General features: G+C 43.4%; 1 protein-coding gene across 1 annotated transcript in view; it reads right to left on the reverse strand.

Moving 5' to 3' along the window:
- Nucleotides 1-1,311: 1,311 nt before the first annotated feature.
- The window catches only part of CPNE1 (copine 1), a 48,341-nt gene continuing 29,058 nt past the window's right edge, over nucleotides 1,312-20,594 (reverse strand). The window contains 13 exon segments of the mRNA XM_075057470.1: nucleotides 1,312-1,428; nucleotides 2,229-2,465; nucleotides 4,234-4,364; nucleotides 5,712-5,763; nucleotides 5,839-5,893; nucleotides 6,542-6,675; nucleotides 7,122-7,181; nucleotides 7,284-7,346; nucleotides 7,349-7,372; nucleotides 9,158-9,256; nucleotides 13,040-13,129; nucleotides 19,663-19,746; nucleotides 20,415-20,486. Of these exon segments, the coding sequence (XP_074913571.1) occupies nucleotides 1,312-1,428; nucleotides 2,229-2,465; nucleotides 4,234-4,364; nucleotides 5,712-5,763; nucleotides 5,839-5,893; nucleotides 6,542-6,675; nucleotides 7,122-7,181; nucleotides 7,284-7,346; nucleotides 7,349-7,372; nucleotides 9,158-9,256; nucleotides 13,040-13,129; nucleotides 19,663-19,746; nucleotides 20,415-20,486 (1,218 nt within the window).

Consider the following 20,594-nt stretch of genomic DNA (forward strand, 5'->3'; position numbering starts at 1 on the left):
AATTAGTGATTAATCCTTATTAATCTCCCCACAAATAGAACACAGGTGTTCTTAAATTGCAACAATGGCTCCAAGCAAGAGGCCATCACAGAAGCAATTTTTTCTAATGGAAAAATGTGATTAAAAAGAAGATTGCAAAGTATGGCCACTGAAATTTAATAATAAACTTCTACATACAAAATTATACTGGCACTTTAATTGAAGGTACAACAGGAACTACCTCAGGCATCCAACCAACAGACTTTGGTACCAACCAGGACAGAAGGGTCCTCATTCCCAAGGCAGCTTGATAGAAGAAAAAAAGCCTATCATGGAACACATGTGGCGGTTTAACCCCAGCCAGCAACTAAGCACCATGCAGCCACTCAGTCACTCCCCCTGCCACCTAGTGGGATGGGGGAGAAAATAGGGAAAAGAAGTAAAACTCGCGGGTTGAGATAAGAACGGTTTAATAGAACAGAAAAGAAGAAACTAATAATGATAATGATAACACTAATAAAATGACAACAGCAACAATAAAAGGATGGGACTGTACAAATGATGCGCAGTGCAATAGCTCACCACCCACCGATCGACACCCGGCTAGTCCCCAAGCAGCGATACCCCGCGCCCACTCCCCCCAGTTTATACACTAGATGGGACGTCCCATGGTATGGAATACCCTGTTGGCCAGTTTGGGTCAGGTGCCCTGGCTGTGTCCTGTGCCAACTTCTTGTGCCCCTCCAGCTTTCTCACTGGCTGGGCATGAGAAGCTGAAAAATCCTTGACTTTAGACTAAACATTACTTAGCAACAACTGAAAACATCAGCGTTATCAACATTCTTGGCATACTGAACTCAAAACACAGCACTGTACCAGCTACTAGGAAGACAATTAACTCTATCCCAGCTGAAACCAGGACAACATCATAAGTATCATCACAGCAAACACAATTGCAATACTTCTACAAAACTGAGCATTGAAGCAGTGCTGTGAGAGAAGCTCAGTGCACATGCCCACTCCGATACCAAGCAGCAGAAGGGCTGTGTCAAGCAATTATGTGTGGTACAATGTGTCACTGTTGCAAGGTGGAAAACCAACAAGGTCTATTTTTCTGTGACAAAAACTGCCAGCAGTTGTGGTTTTTTCCGTATTTACATTTCTTCCAATTACGAACAGGAAAGATCAAAGATACAGAGCACAGGCAAGTAAAAGAATTAGTGTGAATGTACAACCTCGAGGCACTGAGCACCCACAGTGTGCAAGGTAGAGTGTGGGTGGAGACAGCTCTCTTCAACCCAGTGATACAGGTGGCCAGGGTCAGGCTGCAATCTATATCGTCTTTATTTCTGATGGTTTCACAGGTGGCCATCCCTGCCATTTGTAGTACAACACCAGCTGCTTAGGCACTTCAGCCAGAGCCATGTGCGAAAGCACTTCCTGGGGAGCCTGCAAGGAGAACAGGGAGAATAAATCAGAAATACTGCAGAGAAAGGATTTATCAGCCCAGTGACAAATTCTCTTTCAGAATTCAGAGCACAGCCCCCCACCTGCCATGTCTCACTCACTGTTTCAAGAGTTGCTTGCTGCAGTTTTAGGAGCACTTCCAGTCACTATCAGTGAGCACTACTGATGAAAATCACTTGTTCCCACCCCCTGCACTGGCTCCCACCTCAAGCCCAGGCTCACACAGCCTTTATATGGCCCTGATCTGGGTGGGAAACTGCCCCAGCCACTAGCAATTTCTCTTATTTTGGGTTTTCATTCAACTCCACTCTTCAACCCAATTCACTGTGCAATGTGCATGAATGCTAGTGCCAACAGTGGAAGTATGGAGGAGCTGGGGAATAACAGGACTACTTTCAACAGCAGGGAAGACTTATCTCAGCTTAAATCACTCATGGGAGTCAACATCAGAGACTGACAGTATGATCTCAGTTCCCTGCCTAAATGTTTGCATCCCAGAACAGAAAACATCTCCTTTACTCCTTTAGCTCTGCAATAGCCAAGAGATAGTATACTAAACCAATGATCAACAAGAGCTCTTCAAGAAAAGCTGCAAGAGAGCTGTGAAAAGGTACAGTTTCAAACACAGACGCAAACATCTCAGCTCTCACTGGGAACAAGCAGCTAGGACAGCACTTTGAGTATGCAGCTTGCTGCCTGGTCTAGACCCATGCTCCTTTTTTAGATGTGATAACTCCATATATACTGGCACCAGGACTCTTCTGAAGTTAAAGACAACTTACATTTTTGAACTGTCAAAAAGGCACAAACTGGACAATGTCTTGTGCAGCTGGCTCTCCTGTCAGGGACTTCAGGACACCGTCATCTCTATCAAGGAACTCCATTGCTTTGAAATCAGCTTCACCAACTCCAACAATAATGATGGTCATCGGCAGCTTAGACGCATTAACAATCGCTTGCCTAGTTTGGTCCAGATCAGTGATCTCTCCATCTGTGATGATCAGCAAGATAAAATATTGCTGAAAAACATTAGAAAGCACCCAGTTAGGGAGTTCAACACCAAAGCTCACATAACTGAAGGCAAATGGAGCCATTTCTTATTCTAAGAAAGAAATTAGATGGTGCTGTGGATAAGACAAAACCAGAGCATTAAAGAAACTTATGTTTATCCCCATTTTTTCATATGCATAACACCATTCATTGTGCACTTCAGATTTCCTCTGTACTAGAAAAAAGACAGAGGCTTAAATTCAATTTATAAAGAACAACTATATCAATTGGCAGAAAGTACTAGAGATGAACAAAGTACTACTAAATCAACAAAGCTGCATACAAAATTCACTGATTGATGCTGCTTTACTTACATCTCAAAAAGGCTTAAGTTTAATATTTAATATCCTGGAATGTAACTCAAAAAAGCCTTCTTTTTTAGTTACCAATAACTTTAATTATAAGTATTAGAAATCTCAAAACATAGCAGTGACAAATGTCATGACACAGAGATAACAAAATGGTAAGAATACAGGAGCTTTTCTAGAAAGAAAAAAATACCTCAAACCAACACATTAACATGGTAGTGTTTAAAATGTCCTTCCTTCTCCAGAGGATAAGGTTTAGTACCTGGTTCTGAAATGAGCAACCACTGCTTTATAGCAGCTATCTACAGACTTAAAATGAAAATAAGAAATAAGACACACACAATGAAAATCAAAGAAAATTGAATTTCCAATTCCAAAACCCAGTTAACACAAGTGTTACTATTGCTGTATCCCATTACTAAGAGATTCTTTATTTAAATACTTTTTCATCTGTAAGAAAAAGTAAAGATATTTAACTTATAAAGAGAAACAAGTAGATTCCCCCAAGTGTTGGGAAAGCTAAAAAATACCCTCAGAAATGTAAGAAATGGATCTCTCTAGACCAAGCACCACACAGTCTGGGAAATGTATTCTACATACACACAAACATATGCAGAACCAAAAATACTGACAGAGCTAGACTGTAAAGCAAGTATCAGAGTGTACATCAAAATTCCTTCTGACTGGTCTCTCAAATTGGAATCAGTTAAATCTACCAGGAAATAGGAGTCCTTCATCCTTAAGCAAAAGGAGTGAAGTTTAAGGAAATAGAGCTGAACTTTAACAGCAGCCATGGCCATGCAAGCACACAAATGAGACATGCAACACAACTGTAGGGTAGCATGGACGCTCTGCAATGCAATTAGCATACTGATTTAACAGTTCTCAGACTCCCTTGTTAATCTGGCCCTCTAGATATCCTGATTCTGCATGCCACCATGGTGGGATGGATAGTCAAGCCCTCTGATATTTTTCTTGGAGACAGTTTTTTGTGTACATTCTTGAGAGCAAAATTGTTTGGAATAAAATATATAGGGCCCCTTTTTACTGTCTGCATTCCCTACAGGTGATGGAGCTTGGCAAGAGAGGTGAGAGTGAGGCAACTGCTGACAGAGTCCAACTGGTCTAAAAGCCAACACCACCCCTGTATACTTCAATACTAAGTACAATGACAGCAAACTGTGAAAAAGAGAACTAAATATCACTTGAGCAATGGAAACTAATGTCAGTGTCTACCAAGTACAGGTTCACATCAATATGTACCAAGAGAGTACCAACAGCCTCTCTGTAGGTTGGTAAGTGAGGACCAAACTTGGGATCCTAAGGAAGGAAAACAACATCACTTTAGCATTCCATTCTACCACATCGTGAACATGGAAAATAGAAACATTAACCTAACACAGATCCACAGGAAAGGACATGCACTCACTGAAGCAGTTCCTTGTGCTGAGTGTGCTGCAAACCTTGCCACGTGGTTTACAATAGGAGAGAAATTGGTTGGCCCATAGAGTCAGATCTGAGGCAGGATCTGGTGGTAGGCATCCACTATTCCTTGGATGCCTGTAACACAGGAAGGCAAGCTGCCACAAGAGCCTCACAACTTCTCCAGTAATTATTTCATAAGCATTACTAATAGTACAGCAAAAGGATAACTCTCACACAGCTGTGAACTCCTAAGGGGCAAATAAGCAGCAGGATAACAGCAAATATACAACGCACAGGGCTGAAACCAATGGACATCTGTAGAGATAGGACTTGCAGATTTTCCCCCCATTCTACATTCTTCACATCACTCTTTGTGTCTCTAACATCACAAAGTTCATGGAAGTTGCGGGAAAAATAATCCAGTGAAGGCATGCTCGTGACTATGTTTACCTTGTCCTTTCTACCTTGTCATCCAGTTTGTCTTGTTTAATTGCTTATAGTCTAATTACAAAACAAGGTCAGAAGCTCTCTGGAACAGTAATTTTTCATTTTCCTTGTGTGAAAGTTAGACAATGATCCCTGATTCAGGATTCAAATATTTCTGTAACAGGAATATCAATCCCCAGCCTTTTTCCTATGCAAGAAGCTTTTCTCACGTTAACTAAATAAAATCTTTTTAAAAGTCTGATTTTAAGTGGTGCATATTCTTCTGTTGATCCATCTAAATTGGCCTGTTCCTGGCTTGTATCAATGTAGCTTCATTTGCCACTGCTGTTTGCATTGTCCACCATGCAGGTTTTAGTGTGGTACCTCTCAAAACTACTGCACAGGGACGCAGATCCCAATGAGGCAGACAATGCTGAGCTGATCAAGGAAATGCCTGCATTTTAACACTGAATTTCAGATTCCATTTTTTGTTGGCCTCAGACCAGAGAGAAAAACTGAGCTGAGTTAAAAATGCTTGTTCAAGAACAATTCTGTGTCACTGCATGCTGAGAGAGTTCTTAGTTCTAAAAGGTCATAATGCAGCTTAGAGAGCAGCCATTAAAAAACAGCGGAAACAACCTCCACTAAAGTAGAAGGCTATAAAGAAAATAAGCTTTTAAGACATCCCTTTGAAAGATAACATAACATTCAAACATATACACATTGCTGATGAAGTAACCATATTCTCCAACAGCCTTAGCAGATGGTTGCTCTGGAACCGTGACTAGCACAGGCAGGTTGCTGATCTGAATCCACTGTCACCTATAACATACCAGAAGTAACCAAGTTGCAGCAACAAAGATTCCAGCACAGCTCATGCAGACCACACGGAAGTCTGCATCAACACACATCCACTCTTGTCAGCATCCAGGTGAGAATGAATCTAGTTTGCTGCATGTCTTGGTGCTGCATCTGGTTTTCACCAATTATGAAAGAAATAAAACACTTCAAACATCTGTCCCTCCCAGTGAAGTATTAATAAAGAGGTGTCCTCACCTTGACAATAAGGGTTGCTGGGGTTGAAATTCAAAGCAAACTCATGAAATAACTAGGAAAGGTAGGGAATGCAGTTAGGGAATGAAGACATGGACAGAGCAACTGCCCAGCATTGTGAAGGCCCTACCTGCCAGCTAGGAGGAACCTGAGCTCCAAATCCAAACACAGGAAACAGCTTGTCCCTGGAGCGAAAGGGCAACAACAAGAAATGAGAAAGAGTTATTAACGAATAACTCACTATTCAGGTTTATTCCCAGAAAGCAGCTGGAGACCAAGGTTCAATTCCTGCCATAAGGAATGGTTACAACATCTAGCTCTCCCCATGGCCAGTCACCAGTTACCAAAGGGTTTCAGGCTTGGACTTGACAGTTTCAGAATTTCTTTCAGTGCAGCACCCCACAGGACTCTCAGGAGATTTCAAAGCACCAAGAGAAAAGCCAACCAAACCACAGCCTGGCTAAAGGACAGAGCAGGCAAACATGTTCCCATTGAATCAAACAGGGCATTCATGTTTGAAACACACCATCAGCAACAAGGGATTAGTGACCAGCTAAAGCGGCATTGCAGAGTAACCCAGGGCCATAAAAGGGCAGACCTGGAGGGACAAACCAAGCAAATATGCCAAATTATGAAGGGTTGCCACTGCCCTCCTTGGCAGTGATAGAAGCAGGAGGAAGCCGTAGCAACTCCTGAAGGGATCCCCCAAGGAAAGGTAGCATCTCAGTCATTCAAACGTGACAGCCCTGGAACAAGCTATCAGCCTTGATTACTGACACCCACTGTGACACATTTTTGATGCAGTTGCTAGATCAGTTGAGATCATTACCTACGTGTCATAATCCTGGACTACACTTCCCACACTCCAGATGGCAATTAGGTACTCATTTATCCCATCCGGGCTGATGTAGTGAAGAGAATCTGGTGACTTGGGATCTCTGTTGGAGCCAGTGAAGTCTACACCCACCTAATCAGTCAAGATGATAACAGCAAATCACTGATGCATCACCATAAGCAAATGAGAAGAACTAACCATACCCAGAAACAGAGGGTTAGACCAGGCCCACATAGCTCCCTTCCTTCCAGGCACACAGGCAGCCATATACAGGAACAGGCAAACCCATCTGCGTACCTTTTCCCATTGCGGAACATGCATGTTTAAGAAGTAGTAATCCTTTCCACTGATAGACCGAACCAATTTCTCAAAAGAAGTTTAAGAAACCCTAGTTCCATTAAAGTTGCTACTTGATCACAAAAAGTAAAAATATAGTATAATTTGTTTTTTGCAGTCTTCCATCACTGCAAATTCACACTGCATTTGCAGTAATGCGCACTGCAAATAAAAGTACTAATCACAATTTCATTGCTCTTGTCCTGTCATCTACCAAGATGTGCAGTGAGGAAACAACTCACTGTAAAGTTAATCTGGCAGCCTCCCATAACGTAGTCCAGGAATGAATATTCTGCCTCAAGCTAGAGGAACAGACAGACAGTGTTACACCTCCTCCCCACAAGAACAGATTTCATTATGATCAGAAAATAAAAAAGCCAAAACAACAACAAAAATCTTCCTACCTTGCAGGATTTTATCCTAATAATGCCAGAGTTTTTGTAGCTCTTTTTCTTTTGTTTTTTTTCTCAGGATGAATGCATTCAAATTCCACCTACAGAAAGCAAGCATGCAAGAAGCAAGTTCCAAAATATCTGCATTTACAGCACGGCAAATTATTGAAACAGAATGGTGTCAGACATCACACAATTTCAGTTACCCAAATACCTGGCAGAATTCTGAAATTTAATTTTAAAAAGGTCTGCAACTACTTTGGCTGCTATCTGATGAGTTAAATGGGATGCTTTTGCTACCAGCATTGGGCAAAACATGAGGAAAGACCTCAGAAAAGTTTCTCTCCTCAACAACGTAACTGTTTTTCTGTATGCAATCATGAAACAGTGTCATTGTATCAGAGGGAAAAAAAGTTGATCACAAATACCAGCATTCCTCTTAACATCATGTTGTGGTTTAACCCCAGTCAGCAACTAAGCACCATGCAGCCACTCACTCGCTTCCCCTGCCACCCAGTGGGATGGGGGAGAAAATCAGGAAAAGAAGTAAAACTCGTGGGTTGAGATAAGAACAGTTTAGTAGAACAGAAAAGAACAAACTAATAATGATAATACTAATAAAATGTCAATAGTAATAATAAAAGGATTAGAATATACAAGTGATGCACAATGGAATTGCTCACCACCCACCGACTGATGCCCAGTTAGTTCCTGAGTGGCAACCCCTCTGCCCCCACTCCCCCAGTTTATATACTAGACCTGACATCATATGGTATGGAATACCCCTTTGGCCAGTTTGTGTCAGCTGCCCTGGCTCTGTCCCCTCTCAACTTCTTGTGCATCTCCAGCCTTCTTGCTGGCTGGGCATGAGAAGCTGAAAAATCCTTGACTTTAGACTAAACATTACTTAGCACCAACTGAAAACATCAGTGTGTTATCAACATCCTTCTCATACCTAACTCAAAAACAGCACTATACCAGCTACTAGGAGGACAACTAACTCTATCCCAGCTGAAACCAGGACACACCATCAGGTTCTTTTTTGGTTAAGGGAAAGGAATGCACTCCAACAGAAGATGAGGAGGCAAAATCTCGGGGTGGGGGAGGTCAAAAAAGCCTAGGTTGCAGGTTCCCAGTGGCAGTGTTTCACTGTTTTGCTTTACTCGCATTAGTTCTGATTCCACATAGGCTAGGGAAAAAGGCAAGAATCTTCCACCAGCTTTAGGATTACAACCACAGAAATCAAGCTGGCTGGCAACTGAAAGGAGTCCTAGGCTACCTCCTGCATGCAGATTCATGTGTCTGAATTCAGATGAGACATCTCCATGAGAACAAGAGTTCAGATTTTCACTGCAGACAACAGAGAGCAACCAGCACCACCAGCAAATGATTCAACTTACTCTAAACTGGTTGCCCAAGACAAGGTAAGAAGAGTGCCCCTTGGAAGCACTGCTTCTCTCTGTTAGCTAGAAAGGCAACCAGAGTGTTCGTGAGGGTGACCAGCTCAAGCACAAACGGTATCTGAGACAAGCCCTACTTCTGGACTCGTGTGTTAAAGCACGAGCAAGCCCTTTTATTTCCACTTGACTCAGGAGAGGCAAAAGCAAGCTGAATTGCTGGGAAAAGTGGCTAGTGGCCAGCAGACAATGGGCTCAAGAATGTCTTTAGGAATAGGAATGGTAACAGTACCCAAGAAAAACAGAGCAATAAAATTCCCACACCAGCTTTTATTTTTCCCAGATGTTGGCTTAGTAATACAAAGATATAGACAGAAAAATTTACTTTTGGAGGCAACAACTAAAAATGCATCTCTGAGGTCAATATTAAAAAGGTTTTGTGAAAAACTGAATTATGGACTAAGTTAGCGGGGAATCAAAAAAGCTCACCAGAGAGCTGCCACCTGCTTTCTGCAGCTGAGTCAGGTTAGTTTCAAAAGAGCCTATCAAGTCATGTGACCCATCACTGTCGTGATCTGCACACTGAACCTGAAAGGGAAGAGAGCAAGCAATGGGCAGGCGTACTGCACTAGGGAGAACAGTAGCTGCTCACCACAAAATCTCCTGTTTCTGAACAGCTTTGCAGTGATGCTAGTGAACTCCCCTATCACATCTGAACTGGTGGTGTCATCCACATCACTAACTGAAACCTGAGAGTAAGAGAGATACCCAGAGTGAATCTCAGAAAACAAATGATGTTCAATTGCTCACCCATTTAAGTACACATGGTGAAAGTTTTGAAAGCTTCCCACAGTTTAAACATGAGAGATTAAAAAAATAAAACCAAAAAAACCCAACCCCCAAAAATCCCCCAAGATTTCACAGCCCAGATGTATAAATGCAAGATCATTCAGGACAAGATATGCAACTGGGGTAATGGGAAGAAGCAATTAAAAGTTTGTTATCTAAGCATTTTCTGAATATCTTTTCTTCTGCCCAGCAATAGCATCAATTTACAAAGAAACTGCAATTTCCCCAGAGCACCAAGTCTGTCTTTTTCTGCATCTTATACCAATCAAATTATAAATACTTTAATTAATAACCAGTCACATTTAAATCAGCATGAAAACTTCTGAACTAGATAATGTAAAAGAGCAATGCATTTAAAAATAAAAATATGCTAATAACTATGGCTTAAAGCAAAGGCAGTAAGATGTATATTGTCAATAGCTCCTCACAAAATCAACTATGAGGAACGTTTACAACATGCACAACACAAGTAATTCCAGAAGCAGTCAATCAAGAAACAGTTTAACAGCTGCTTCTTCCCCACTGAAGTTCACATGCTACAGATTCAAAAGCTCTCTGTTTCTGAGATCTTCCTTTAGCAATCAAGAAACTGATGTTACTCCACTATAAACCACAATGACGGCTTTCTCCTCAGGACCAAGGGACAAGATGAACCCATAGGTAACACCCCAATAAGGATGTCAAATTCAATGGCTATATATCTGAATTTGAGGTGAGGTTCTTTTAGGACTACTGTGATCCACTGCGGATCTTCCACTGGGATCAGTGGGAAACCTGTACAAAAAGCCAGGTGAATTATGGCCTAATCTAGCCACCTAAATGGGAAGCACCGCACCATCCTTCAGTGTCTTAATGGGAAAACAAGATCACCTTAGAGACTGTGCCCCCCTTCTCCCCCTTTATCCTTCCCAACACACCACCTTCCCACTCCTCTCTTCTGCACGCTCTACCATGAAGAAATTCCCACCCTCCTGCCTGAACTCCACTCCGCCTTTCTCAACAATTCTGATATTTAAACATCACCAAAAAGCAACTGGATTATGCCAGGGAGGGCCAACGGAGGAGGCTTTCATGCAGAAGCTAGGGTGCAGACTCCTGGTACAGGGTCTCCTTCGCACCAATATACCTGGAGAACTGCAAAGCATTCAGCAGCTGCTGCCTCCGCCCACCTACTCTCCCCTCCTGCTTGCTCCTGCTCCCCCTCTCAGCCATGCCGATAAAACTGTATTTAGGACCAGTTTTGTTATTAGTTCACAGCATGATATGGCTTAAAACAAATCTCTTTTTGCAAGTGTTTTCTAAAACTGGCCAAGATTCACTGTATGCAGCCCAAAGCATGGTGCTGCTGCAAACAAAATCCTGCTAGCAATACTGCAGGACACCGTATGTAATTATTTACTGATGAATTATTTCTTCGCAAATCAACTATCCAATATCTATTACAAGCCTTGGAATACAGTCAGCAGGTAAAAGGCCCCTTTCATCTACAGGAGGAGCTTTCAAAATTCACAGAAAACAGATCTGCCTTTATATATACACCATCAAACATGTGGACTGGCGGCTTTAGTCCCAATACCAACATCCACAAATTTCAGATTTGCTATTTCCATTTAAATAACTATTGGGGAGAGAGAGTACTTTCATTTGCCCCAATTTTTAACGAAACTGTCAAGAAGATTAGGCTGTGTCACAAATCTGAGATGTTCTTAACACAGAACAAGGAGAACACCACTCTGCATCACAATGAAGAAAGAATTACCAATACCTTAGATAGCATTGTTAATTTATCAAAATATTTATGTTCATGCACATATTCAGTACGTAATCCTCATAAGTAGCTGGCAAAGCCGATATTTAAGGGGACACATCAAAATGGCTGTTTCCACTGTGCTGAAGTACAAGGAGTTCTCCCTTCCCTGACTACTATTAATTCACGTATAATTGCTCCTACGTAAATTTTGGAAGCCTCAAACAAGAGGTACGGAGCAGCAAATACCAGATGAAAAATGAAACACCAGTGCAATATTATATTCTTTAGTGCTGCTAGTGAAAGTCCTGCCTGTCAGCCTGGATTCCCCTTTCTGACTGGCTTCCCTAACCTGTTAAGTACAAGAACAGTATAATCCTTTTTCACAGCTGCACTGTGAAACTTAATAGATTATTTGCACATGCATCAAGAATTTTGGCTGAAACAAACCTAACAGCAAAAATCTTTTTAAGAAGCAGGTCATTCCAAAGTGAATTCCAAAGCACAGAAAGCTTCTGGAAAACAAACAAACAACCCCCCACAAACAAAACAAAAAAAACAAACTAAAGCAAGCAAGCGAACAAATAAAACCCCACAACAAACAAACCCCAACCACACAAATCTTTTTGGACTGTAGCAAATACAGCCTGTATTCTGTAATAGAATGTGTAAACCATGCCAACTCATGCCAGTTTTGACAAATGATAATATGCATCTCTGCCATCTCCTTTCCACACTTGCTGCTCACTTTTGGACCAAGAGGACTTCTTTCTGACCTAAGACTGTTGATTCCCCAACAAAAAAAGCTCATGAACACCACTTAGAACATTGCTGCATATCAACAAGCCTAGCACAGCTGAACATCTATTTCCAGGTTAACAATCTCAGTAATTCTTTGGACCTGCCATGCTGCACAAATAAAAACATTAGCACCATGCTTTTTGCTAAACCTTTCAGATCAAGCTTCCAGCATGAGATTTCTTCACGGACGGGATGAGGCAGGAAAATTCTGCAAATGCAAAGTGTTTAGCAGCTGGATAAGCAGAGAAACACTATACTCACATAGAACTATCTATGGATTTAAATGCCTTTACGTTATCAATGCATTGCTTAGAACAGAAATGAACAAATTAACTTGCTATCAGATTTTCCTTTGTAGAAACTTATTAAAGATGTAATTGTTCTGCTACCACCTCCAAAAGCCAGGACCAGAGAGAATTAGTCATCATATACAAGACCACAAGGAATTGTAGTTCTGACTCAAAACCAATTTCTAGTTGGAACAGATTGAAAGAGTTGGGACAAGCCTGCCAGTCTCATGAATGGATGAATCTGACAGATGCATTGAGGTCCTGTCTATGTCAGTATCCTAAGGCACTCAAGCTTGTCCAACATACTTGAGCTTCTCAGTGAACTTAGAAACAATGCTAGAAAGCCACGATTAAAAAACAAAAAACCAAAAAAACCCCAACAAACACCAAAACCCAACATGAAACCCTGGCCAGAATAGTAAAAAAATCAGTTATAATTCTTCTTATGACTAATCATTAGAAAGTGTGTCACTTCTGCATTTCCTGACTTCTCAGTCTGGCAACTCATAATGTTTTAATACAGACTTCATACTCAATAGACATATTATCACTTATCTGCCACACTACTGTTCAAGAAAGGCAATCTAAAAATTTAAATATGACTAGACAACCTGATAATTCATAATTAACATCAACAGAGATTGGATTACTTAAAACAACAAAGAGAATTTCTGAAGGTTGTACCTTAATAGGTTTATTAAAATCTCCACCACAGAACGTCTGCAAAGGAACACTGAACTTCCTCCAGCATGGATTTAAGTTGTTCTTAATCACCTTAAAAAAATTACAGCATAACAGCATGTGAGCGATGTGGCATGCAAGTCACTAAGAAACATAACATGAGGGTTCTGCACAGCTATCTAAGAACACCCTCAGTCAGTTCAATTCTGACACGCATGGACAGCCAGGCAAAAGCTCTGTAAGAAATAAAAACTTGAAGTTCAGGGTAAAGTAAAATTTTAGAGCCAAGCCAACCTAACAGCTTATCACCACTGAAAGGGAGGAGAGTCCTGCCACTCTTCTCACTTGGTACATGGTTGGACTCTTCACTGAGCCAGCTTAATCCAGTCACCAGGCAGCTAATAAACAATTTTCTGCCAGGTCAGTCAGCAGAATCCCTTTTTTAGGATACAAGACATCTCTCATTGCAGAACTGGTACAAAGCATGACCAGGAGTGGGACTCCCACTTTTGGAAGAAGTACACTGTCTGATCAACTGTATTGGGTCTGGCTGAGATGGAGTTAATACTCCCCATAGCAGCCCTCATAGCACTGTGCTCTGCATCAGTAGCTAGAAAGGTGTTGATAGCACACCAGTGTTTTGGCTACTGCTGAGCAGTGCTGGCACAACATCAAGGCTGTCTCTCCAACATTTCCCCCCCCGCCCCCTCAATGGCAGACTGGAGCAGGGCAAGATCTTGGGAGGGGACATAACCAGGACAGCTGACCTAAACTAACCAAACAGATATTCCATACCATATGACGTCAGCTCAGATATAAAAGCTAAGTAAAGGGAGACAGAAGGGGGGCATTTTGCGTTCCAGAGCAACCACTACGCGTACTGAAGCCCTGCTTCCCAAGAAGCGGCTAGACATCGCCTGCTGATGGGAAGTAGAGAATAACATCATTTGTTTTTTCTTTGCTTTCGCGTGCGCAACCTTTGCTATCACTTTATTAAACTGCCCTTATCTTGACCCACGAGCCTCTTGTTATATTTTCTTCCCCCCGTCCAGCTGAGGAGGGGGAGTGATAGACCGGCTTTGGTGGGCACCTGGCATCCAACCAGGGTCAACCACCACAGGCCTTTTTTGGCGCTCAACGTGGGGCAGGACAAGGGCAGTTTTGCATTAAGCGTTCTATAGCTAGTTATTAAGTGGCAAGCTCCTGTGCAGGTCACGGAGCTTGTTAGCTGCTTGCTTATCTCTAGCTTGCTGAGTTTGGGAACATATTAATGCAAATAATGGCTGTGTGCTTTGTCCTGGCACTGATGGCTTTGTTGTGCTGTGGGAGCTATCTTGTGGAGGAGATGAGGGAACACAACTCCCTCTCCCTACCAGGCACTGATGTGAATGGTTTTATTATGCAGGCTCCCGAGGTCCTTGTTCACCCTTATGTAAGCTGTTCAATACTAATAATTAATACTGGTGGCATATTATGGGTATTGTGGAATCTGGTCTCATCCTGGTATAAGAGAAGGCAGGTTTTAGGTGAGGCAATACTGAAATGTGCCCTCAAGTGACCGGTCCCTGGGTGGCAGGGTATACGGAAGGATTTGGGCAGATTCCTAGGACAGTTATCACCTCCCATAATCTGGGATTTTACATCCAAACAGGCAAGTAACCCTGGCAAACTGACATGCCACCTGATAGAAGGGTGCCTTGCCTATCCCAATGAAAACCAGCAGCTTCTCGCACTGTACTGGGGCCTGGCCTATGCCTACCGGGCCATAGTTCAACACTCTCAGAGGACCATGGTTGAGGCAGGGACCCAGACTGCATCTGAGGACGCCATGCTCGAGATAGGGACCCAAACAACAACAACAACTACAGTAATTGCCCCAATAGTGAAAAGGAAACAGTGGACAAGGAGATCAATGGGTCCACACCATCGATTAGTGAGGGAAGAAGAAGAAGATGAAAGGCTTGATCTAGAAGCTGGTCCTTCGATAAAGAAATTGGAGGAAGGAGTGAGGGAACTTAAAACAGGAAGCGGAAACTACCCAGTTCCTGACATCCTCAGAGCTTCGGGACTTGAGGAAAGATTACAGCCACCAGGCAGGTGAGCGGATTGCTGCCTGGCTGCTCCTATGCTGGGATAACGGGGCTGATAGTCAGCAACTGGAAGGCAAGGAAGCCCAACAGCTGGGATCCCTCGCTAGAAACCGGGGAATTGAAAGAGGAATTGGAAAAGAGGCAGCAGTTTGCAGTCTCTGGAGCCGGCTCCTCTCAAGTGTGAGGGCAAGATATCCATTCAAGGAAGATCTTGTCAATTCCTCAGAAAAGTGGACTACCGCAGATGAAGGCATCCAGTACCTGAGAGAGTTAGCAGTGGTGGAAGTCATCTACAGTGATCTAGATGATGAGGAAGTTTCCAAAGATCCAGAGGATGTCCTATGCACACGGGCCATGTGGCGAAAGGTGATTCAAGGTGCCCCAGCATCGTATTCTAACAGCTTGGCAGCAATGTATTGTCCAGATATGGAAACACCAACTGTGGAGAAAGTGTCGTCTTGGCTCCAAAACTTTGAGGAAAATCTCTGTGTCTCCTCATACCTATAGGACAATGCCTTGGCTGTTAGGGATGCCCCAAGAAATCAGTCCTCTCCTGCCCCAGTCAGAGGGAAAGGGAGCCCAAGGCGTATGCCACGTGGCACACTCTGGTTCTTCCTGCGTGACCAAGGGGAGGACATGAGGAAGCAGGATGGTGAACCCACCTTTAAGCTGGAAGCCCGCGTACATGAACTGAGAGGGAAGACAGCTGTTAAGAAGGGGTCACCCAAGACGAAGGCTGTCAGCGTAGCTGCTGTAGAGGCCCAAGAAAGTACTCAGCGATCCTCCAGGCATAGAAGAACTGAAACTACCTCCCTTGATTCTGGTGAGGGGACTTCTGGTCTGGTACCACAAGGATCAGACAGTGAATATTCTGATGAGGAACAGCAATAGAGGGTCCCTGCCTTCGGCCAGGAGGAGGAAAGGGATGACCGGATATACTGGACTGTGTGGATTCAATGGCCTGGCACATCAGACCCACAGAAGTATAAGGCTTTAGTAGACACTGGTGCACAGCGTACACTGATGCCATCAGGATACAGGGGCATGGAACCCATCTGGATCTCTGGAGTGACAGGGGGATGCCAAGAATTGACTATACTGGAGGCTGAAGTGAGCTTGACAGGGGACAAGTGGGAAAAACACCCCATTGTGACCGGCCCAGAGGCCCCTTGTATCCTTGGCATAGACTACCTCAAGAGAGGGTACTTCAAGGACCCAAAGGGGTACCGATGGGCTTTTGGTGTAGCCACTGTAAATGCAGAGAAGATCAAACAGCTATCTACCCTGCCTGGCCTCTCGGAAGATCCCTTCACTGTGGGATTGCTGCAAGTTGAAGAACAGCAGGTGCCAATCGCTACCAGGACAGTGCACCGTTGGCAATATCGGACAAACCGAGACTCCCTGGCTCCCATCCATGAGCTGATTCATCACCTAGAGACCCAAGGAGTCATCAGCAAGACTCATTCACCTTTTAATAGTCCTATATGGCCAGTGCAAAAATCTGATGGAGGATGGAGGTTAACAGTAGATTATTGCGGCCTGAATGAAGTGACACCGCCACTGAGTGCTGCTGTACCAGACATGTTAGAGCTCCAATATGAACTGGCATCAAAGGCAGCCACGTGGTATGCTACAATTGATATTACCAATGCATTTTTCTCCATTCCTTTGGCAGCAGAGTGCAGGCCACAGTTTGCTTTCACATGGAGAGGGGTCCATTACACCTGGAATCGACTGCCCCAGGGGTGGAAGCACAGTCCTACCATTTGTCACGGATTAATCCAAACAGCACTGGAACAAGGCGATGCCCCCGAACATTTACAATACATAGATGACATCATCGTGTGGGGCAACGAGGCAGAAGAAGTGTTTGAGAAGGGAAAAATAGTAATTCAGATTCTTCTGAAAGCTGGTTTCGCCATAAAGAAAAGTAAGGTCAAGGGACCTGCACAGGAGATTCAGTTCTTGGGAATAAAATGGCAGGATGGACGCCGTCATGTCCCTATGGATGTGGTTAACAAGATAGCAACTATGTCTCCACCAGCTAATAAGAAAGAAACACAAGCTTTCCTAGGCCTTGTGGGGTTCTGGAGAATGCATATTCCAGGTTATAGTCAGCTTGTGAGCCCTCTCTATCGAGTAACACGGAAAAAGAATTATTTTGAATGGGGCCCTGAACAACAACAAGCCTTTGAGCATATCAGACAGGAAACAGCTCATGCAGTTGCTTTTGGGCCTGTCCAGACAGGACCAGATGTACAAAATGTACTCTACACTGCAGCTGGGGAGCATGGTCTCACATGGAGCCTGTGGCAGAAAACACCAGGAGAAACCCGAGGTCGACCATTAGGGTTTTGGAGCTGGGGGTACTGAGGATCAGAAGCCCACTACACCCCGACTGAAAAAGAGATACTAGCAGCATATGAGGGGGTTCAAGCTGCTTCAGAAGTTGTTGGTACAGAAGCATATCTCCTCTTGGCACCGCGATTGCCCGTGCTACACTGGATGTTCAAAGGAAACATCCCCTCTACACATCATGCAACCAGCGCTACATGGAGTAAGTGGATAGCATTGATCACACAACGGGCTCGACTGGGGAAATCTAACCGCCCAGGAATTCTAGAAGAGATCATGGACTGGCCAGAAAGCAGAGATTTTGGAGCATCACCTGAGGAGGTGGCTCGTGCCCAAGAGGCACCACCATATAATGAGTTATCAGAAGACGAAAGGTGTTATGCTTTGTTTACTGATGGATCCTGTCGTGTGGTAGGGAACCATCGGAAGTGGAAAGCTGCTGTGTGGAGTCCCACATGCCAAGTTGTTGAGGCCACTGAAGGAGAAGGCAAGTCAAGTCAGTGAAAGCCATCCAACTAGCCCTAGACATGGCTGAACGAGAAAAGTGGCCGGTACTTTACCTCTATACTGACTCCTGGATGGTGGCTAATGCCCTATGGGGGTGGCTACAGCAGTGGAAGAAGACCAATTGGCAACATAGGGGTAAACCCATCTGGGCAGCAGCATTGTGGCAGGACATTGCTGCCCGTGTAGAACACATGACTCTAAAGTAAGTCATGTAGATGCTCACGTGCCCAAAAGCCGTGCCACTGAAGAACATCGAAATAATGAACAGGTAGACAAGGCTGCCAAAATAGAAATAGCTCAGGTGGACCTGGACTGGGAGCGTAAAGGTGAGCTATTTGTAGCTCAACGGGCCCATGAGACATCGGGACATCTAGGGAGAGATGCAACATATAGGTGGGCTCGTGATCAAGGGGTGGACCTGACCATGGAGGCCATCACACAGGTCACTCATGAATGTGAAACATGTGCTGCAATCAAACAAGCCACCAGAGTAAAGTCTCCCTGGAACAGAGGGCGGTGGCTGGGCTTTTGATATGGCGAGGCCTGGCAAATTGACTACATTGGACCACTGCCACGAACACGCCAAGGCAAGCGGTACACACTCACCATGGTGGAAGCAACTACTGGTTGGCTAGAAACATATCCTGTAAACCATGCCACTGCCCGAAACACCATGGCAACACGGTACCCCAGAAAGAACTGAATCAGACAATGGGACTCATTTCCGAAATAACCTCATAAGCTCCTGGGCAAAGAAACATGGCATTGAGTGGGTGTACCACATACCCTATCACCCACAAGCATCTGGAAAAATTGAGAGATATAATGGACTGTTGAAGACTATGTTGAGAGCGCTAGGCAATGGGACATGGAAGCATTGGGATACAAATTTAGCAGAAGCCACTTGGCTAGTTAACACCAGAGGATCTGCTAACCGTCCTGGTCCTGCCCAAACAAAACCCCTACATACTGTGGGAGGAGATAAGGTCCCCGCAGTGCACATGGGGAAGTGGCTGGGGAAGGCAGTGTGGATTGCACCTCCCATGGGAAAAGGCAAACCCATTCGTGGGATTGTCTTTGCTCAGGGACCTGGGTGTACTTGGTGGGTAATGCAGAAGGATGGGGAGACCCAGTGTGTGCCTCAAGGACATTTAACCTTGGGGGAAAAATAATCTGTGATGTGAGTTGTATGTTGTAGGAAGTAATGTAGCAGGAATGACCTGAACTGCAGAGGAGTGAACTTCACAAGGAACCAGACAAGTGCATCGGTGACCCAAACCAAGCGGGTGTTGGTGCCCAACGATCGAACATACTGCTTCTCCTGTCCTGACCACTCATCTTGATGGATGGGGCCCAAGTCATAAGCTGTGTGTGAACATCTGGAAGAGTGGAAGAAGCCCATGGAATATCTATCTCTTAAAGGACAGGGGATAGTAATTAATAAGAATGTATAAATCTGTACGTTGGGTATAAAAGTGGTTTAAGTATGTAGTTTCAGTTGTAAGTGTTGGTAAGATCCACTGCGGATCTTCCACTGGGATCAGTGGGAAACCTGTACAAAAAGCCAGGTGAATTATGGCCTAATCTAGCCACCTAAATGGGAGCACTGCACCATCCAACCAGGGTCAACCCACCACATCAACTCGAAGAAAAACATCAGCATAGAAATACTACCTCTGATCTGTACACCAGCTGCCACATTCCAGCATCATTCTGCTTGTAAAACTCCAAAAACGGATCTGATTTACCTAAGAAATCCTGCAAACAAAAACCCAACAGAAGTAATCAGCCTCCTATATTTTACTCAGATGAGAGAAGAGCTGGCTAATCAGTACACAGTACTTCAAACAAAGCACAAAGTCAAACAAACTATACATTTGTTTTCTCTTATTTTTCTTTTCTTTTTTAAACTGCTGCACTTTCTAAGTCATCAGAATTTATCAGCTCTGATTCAAAGACCACCTCTTCAGACCATTTTTATCACTATAATTCAGGTCATTTTGCTGACTGAACAGCGAGGTCACTAAATCCCTAGGTTGGTCTTTGGCTTAAAATAACATCGAGGCAGCATACCTAAATTTCCACCTTTTCTTCCTTAATAACATTACAGAAAGCTCAGTTCACAGCTACAATAGTCATCGGAGACAATTATGTAACTGAACTGTATTAATATACAGAATATTCCAAAGCCAAAATAAACCCCCAAATTCTAAACGTGACAGTTGAGTTTCTCATTTGATATTGTGGTTTTGAACATGAAATGTCTCCAGTTTACTTCATTTTAAGTAACGAAACACAGTGAGCCTTTTTTTCATACATGGATTACCTAGCTTAGTTGAATGTCTGCAAAGACAGATATTCCTGGCCAAAAGGCACTAACTGTAAATATCGCAGAAGTACGCAATGTAATTTTAAAAAATCAATACCTTTTTATCCAATTTTTGGGCTTCAATTTCCAAGTACACAACCCTGGTATCTTTAATCTCCTCTGCTGAAATCTGTGCCACAGAAATTTAGAAAAAAAAAAAAAATTAAACCAGAAACACCACAGAATTTTACTTGTATTTTGCCCATGAAAGAAACTATAGTTACAAATATCTATCTTT

Source organism: Buteo buteo, chromosome 2 (assembly GCF_964188355.1).
Source record: "Buteo buteo chromosome 2, bButBut1.hap1.1, whole genome shotgun sequence".
NCBI lineage: Eukaryota > Metazoa > Chordata > Aves > Accipitriformes > Accipitridae > Buteo > Buteo buteo.